Source organism: Castanea sativa, chromosome 5 (assembly GCF_040712315.1).
Source record: "Castanea sativa cultivar Marrone di Chiusa Pesio chromosome 5, ASM4071231v1".
NCBI lineage: Eukaryota > Viridiplantae > Streptophyta > Magnoliopsida > Fagales > Fagaceae > Castanea > Castanea sativa.
In genome coordinates this window covers 18,919,744-18,923,896 of record NC_134017.1, presented here as the reverse complement: position 1 = coordinate 18,923,896, position 4,153 = coordinate 18,919,744, and the positions used below count along the sequence as shown (strand labels likewise).

The 4,153-nt window shown below is 36.8% G+C and overlaps 1 protein-coding gene across 1 annotated transcript; it reads right to left on the bottom strand.

Moving 5' to 3' along the window:
• Nucleotides 1-658: 658 nt before the first annotated feature.
• On the bottom strand, nt 659-3,906 carry LOC142636338 (uncharacterized). The gene is made up of 3 exons (XM_075810526.1): nt 2,977-3,906; nt 1,494-1,679; nt 659-1,281 (listed from the first exon to the last, which is right to left on the bottom strand). Exons 1-3 carry the CDS (start codon nt 3,439-3,441, stop codon nt 1,003-1,005), a joined length of 930 nt encoding a protein of 309 aa, XP_075666641.1. The 5' UTR covers nt 3,442-3,906; the 3' UTR covers nt 659-1,002.
• Between the last annotated feature and the right edge of the window lie 247 nt (nt 3,907-4,153).

Genomic DNA, 4,153 nt, shown 5'->3' with positions numbered 1-4,153 from the left:
CCATTCATAAGAAGTGAGAATTATAGCTTATACTCAAAAAGTGATACCATACCTATGATTGAATGCCCTAACTAACTCTTAACATAAAAAGCTTAGAAATATTGTTTAACTAGAGACATGAATTTGGGAGTAATTATCTAACTATAAACCTCCAATGCCTCAATGAGATATGACAAATTGGCATATCCAAAAGTTAATATCATCAAAATGCTTGAGAGGAACCATAATTTATTTCAATTGAACTTCAACCAGATATTTATGGTTTGTCCGATGAGAGTGACCCAACATGCCCTATAATATATGAACTCAAAGTTTTCAATGTCCTTGGGCAACCTTGTGGAAACCAAGGCAAACAATATATGCAACCCCTCCCATCGAGTGCACAGCCCCAAAACTTCACCCATGAAATCATCACAATGAGATCATTTTGGCACCAAAATCAAAATTAGTAAAAAGGTATTCATTTGACTAGAATTGATATTTTCATAAACTTGCATAGTTCTTCTTGTCCATACAACCTCGTGCTATGAATGCCATCTTGATTACTAGGTAACAGAACTAATTATTGTGTTTACGAAATTTGATGGCGTTCATAAGTAACAGTGTCAGACATGAACAAATACCCCTTAGTTATCCCCCTGCCAGATTTCACACAAGGTCAACGGAAGTGTAATGTGTTTTATTCTTGCAACAATCTTATGTGTACTTAGAAACTAATATACATCCCACAAACTTCATCAAAATCATACATTACACCCCATACAGAACCGTCCATATCTAAACACACACATTTATTTTCACAATCCTCACAAGGGCAAACCACATATAAATGTGTGAACAGATTTCTCATGATGCAGACTTTTTCTTCCCCACAAATACAAACCACAGAGACTCAGCAACACAAACTGCAGTTCACGTGATTGGACAACATTTGCCTGCAGATAGTTCAGACTCAGCAACACTGCTAGCTTTGAGTATTAGATGCAACAAATGGATAGGCAATTACTCAAATGTGCATGAATTCTTTTTGAACTTGATTGGTTTGGTGCTACTGGGGTCGATGACCAAAGGGCAAGATATTTGCTTTTGGTGCTTTACTCTCACCAGCTTCCCCACCACATCTCCTCGAGACCGGATTTGAAATTCCAATGTCAATGGAACTACACGATCATTTGAAGAAACTGACAAACTTGATCCAGCCCCATACAGGGGAACCTTATTTCCTTCCAAGTTCACTGATACAGTACGATGACTTTTTCTTGGCTGATAATATTTCTTCAACTGCATATAAAAGAGGCAGATATGAGAGATGCTATACTCAAGCTTCCAAACAATTATTATGATTTAATTATGATTTACTTTTTGGTTCAAGAAATTTATGCCATGTCCTCTTTGCTTCAAAAGTTTCAAAAGTGTAATTTGAATAGTCTTTCATCATGATTTACTTTATAGGGGACAAAAAAGGTGGAGGTGGTTGTTGACTTAATTCTCACCAGACCAGTTGCAACAGTTATCTCTGAATATATGAGATTGACAGGGTTAGAGCTAACATGAATGCCAAACAATGTGGCAGGATTGTATATATTAATCCTCAATGTGCCATTCACTGTCAGCATCTTTGTTACAACCCCAGTGGAGTCTGAACCCTCTCCAATATACAAGTTATTTACTGCCAAGCTCTGCAAGATCATATCTTCAATTAGGATATACGCAATTAACATAGAAAAGAAGTAATTGCTCAGAAGAGAGAACTAATTCAAGTGCGTGTGTGTGTGTGTGTGAGAGAGAGAGAGAGAGAGAGAGAGAGCCACTTGAGAGCTTAATTATCTTGCTCCCATGGAGATTAAGATGCAATGATGTGAGATTCAACTGTGTATATATATTAAGTCAAACTATAAAACACCATTATGGGAAAGAAAGTGTAGTTGTTGTGAATGTACAATTATGAAGAATGATTCAAAGGTCCATGCGAGGCTTATTTCTCACACACAAATAGCTTTTCAAAGAATTAAGACCATATGAACTTATGAAGTGCATGCTTTCTGCTTTTTACCAAAAAGGTTTTCAAGAGCATAAGGTATTGAATGATATCAGATAGCTCAATGGTAAATATCAAATCAAAGCTAATTAGTGCTTTGCATTTCATACTAAGGTTGATACCATTGACTGGGGGAGATAGGTCCTTTTGTAAAGCCTGCCCCATCTACATGAAATTATGCTAATTGCTTAAAAAGATCAGAACCAATTCTGGAATTTGTTCCTTCTATTAAAAAAATACATCCAATTTACTCAATTTTGAAGGCATGTATGAACCAAGTATTAAATCCCTTGTATCTGGAGATTGGCCTTGCCCTTGAACTGATAATTGATTTGAACGTGCCAAAAGAATTTGTAGGAAGTACAGTACAGAAATCTAAGGAGCACAACCATTGCGTAATAGATATATAAGCTATGCATATAGCAGTAACATCTGTCAACCATCCGTTCATTCACAAGGGTCCCTACAATAATTGCCTAATTAGATTATTACTATTATTTTTTTCCCTTAATATGTACCTAACCAAGTAATCAAACTTTTTCCATATCCTTATTTTATATTATCTTCCATTTCTACATTATTGTGTGCCCTCAGGGTTTCTCTGAATCTAGCAATTGAAACAAATCTACTCTATATGCTACTTCTTTGAAGTCTAACCCAGATAATTGACTCTATCTTATAGCTAATTGCTACTTCTCTTTGAAGATTTTGAAACTATGGTCATTTTCCCATATTAGCTTCACAAGTCAGTGACACTTAAAATAACAAAATGAAAGGAAAAAAGCAATCAACAGCAAATTCTTGCAAATTTATAATGATTTTAACACTCTAAAGACATATTCAACATCATTATAACATAGTTATAGTTACTAGAAAGTTTATCTCCACCATTTTCATGCCTCAAATTTTCTTTATCAAAACTAAACTCACTAGCATACCTTCATTGTAATCTCTGCTTTGAAAGGCCGGCTAGCTCCCCATATAATCAAGCAAAACGTGGTGAACAACAGCACAAAACTAAACAGAGCAATCATAGCCTGGCACCGCCTCGTAAACGCCTTATCCTGAAGATCGTCATAAGCACCTTCCTCCATAATCACATTACACTCAGGCCACCCCTTGTCATTCCTTTTCCTGCTTCCTTTCCTCCCCGAAGATGACCGGAAAATCCCCGAGAACCGGCTGGCAGAGGAGTTCCTCGAGTGGCGCCCGAAAGACGGGTGTGAAGGAGACTCCATTGGGCTGTTATTGTAGATTGGAGTGGCCTGCATTGAAGAGGACTTGTCTCCATCATGGGAGTCCCTTGAAGGGCTCTGTACATAGTATACAGGGCGCTTGGGAGACCTTGAAGGTGATGATGGAGCTAAGCTAGTGATATCAGACTCAGATTTTGCCGAAAGCATGATTGCTTGCCTTAAAAGAGTTACAAAGCAATTGAATTTGAAAGCTTTAGTTCATGTGCTTGCACAGACTCTTGAAAAAAAAAACAAAGAATTGTTTGACACCCAGAACTTTTCTGAAAGAAACTCCAAATGGGTAATCAAGAAAATAGCAGTTAAGCAGAGAATTCAGTAGCAAAAGATTGAGCTAAAGCCTAAAGATGCTAATGGTAAAGATAGTGTTTGAACTGTTATAGCAAATGGTAACAAAGATTTCCTATAAAAAAAAAAAAGGCAAGCCACAATAAAGATTGCTCACTCTCTCTCACTCTCAGACTCTAGTGTTTGTCCCCTCTCTGTGAGCATGAAAGCAGAGTGAGAAGTGAGAGATAGAGAGGTTTTTCTTCTTTCCTCAACAAACAACGAGGACACACGTTATGCTTTGTTGAGCAAAAGGGTAATATAGTAGGCTCGGAGGAAGAGGTGTGTACCAAACCTATAAAACAAAAGGCCTTAAAATATAGTGGCAGGTTCGGGAATAAGTGTCGGCAGCCGATCTATAATAATGATGCTGTTGAAAAAATATTATGATATTTTCTTCTTCTTTTCTGTTCGAAAATTACTTGTTGGACCGAAATTTAAGTTAGCTGTAGTTGAAAATTTGAGACGTTATCTATCTTAGTCTTATCAAAAGTTAAGTTGTTTAGTTGTGATTTAAAATCTAATGATGCTAAGT

Coding starts and splice junctions, on each gene's coding strand:
- LOC142636338 (XM_075810526.1), bottom strand. CDS start 3,441: ATGCTTTCGGCAAAATCTGAGTCTGATATCACTAGCTTAGCTCCATCA. Junction 1,680..2,976: donor AAGCAGAGATTACAATGAAG/GTATGCTAGTGA, acceptor ATGATCTTGCAG/AGCTTGGCAGTAAATAACTT. Junction 1,282..1,493: donor TAACTGTTGCAACTGGTCTG/GTGAGAATTAAG, acceptor TTTTATATGCAG/TTGAAGAAATATTATCAGCC.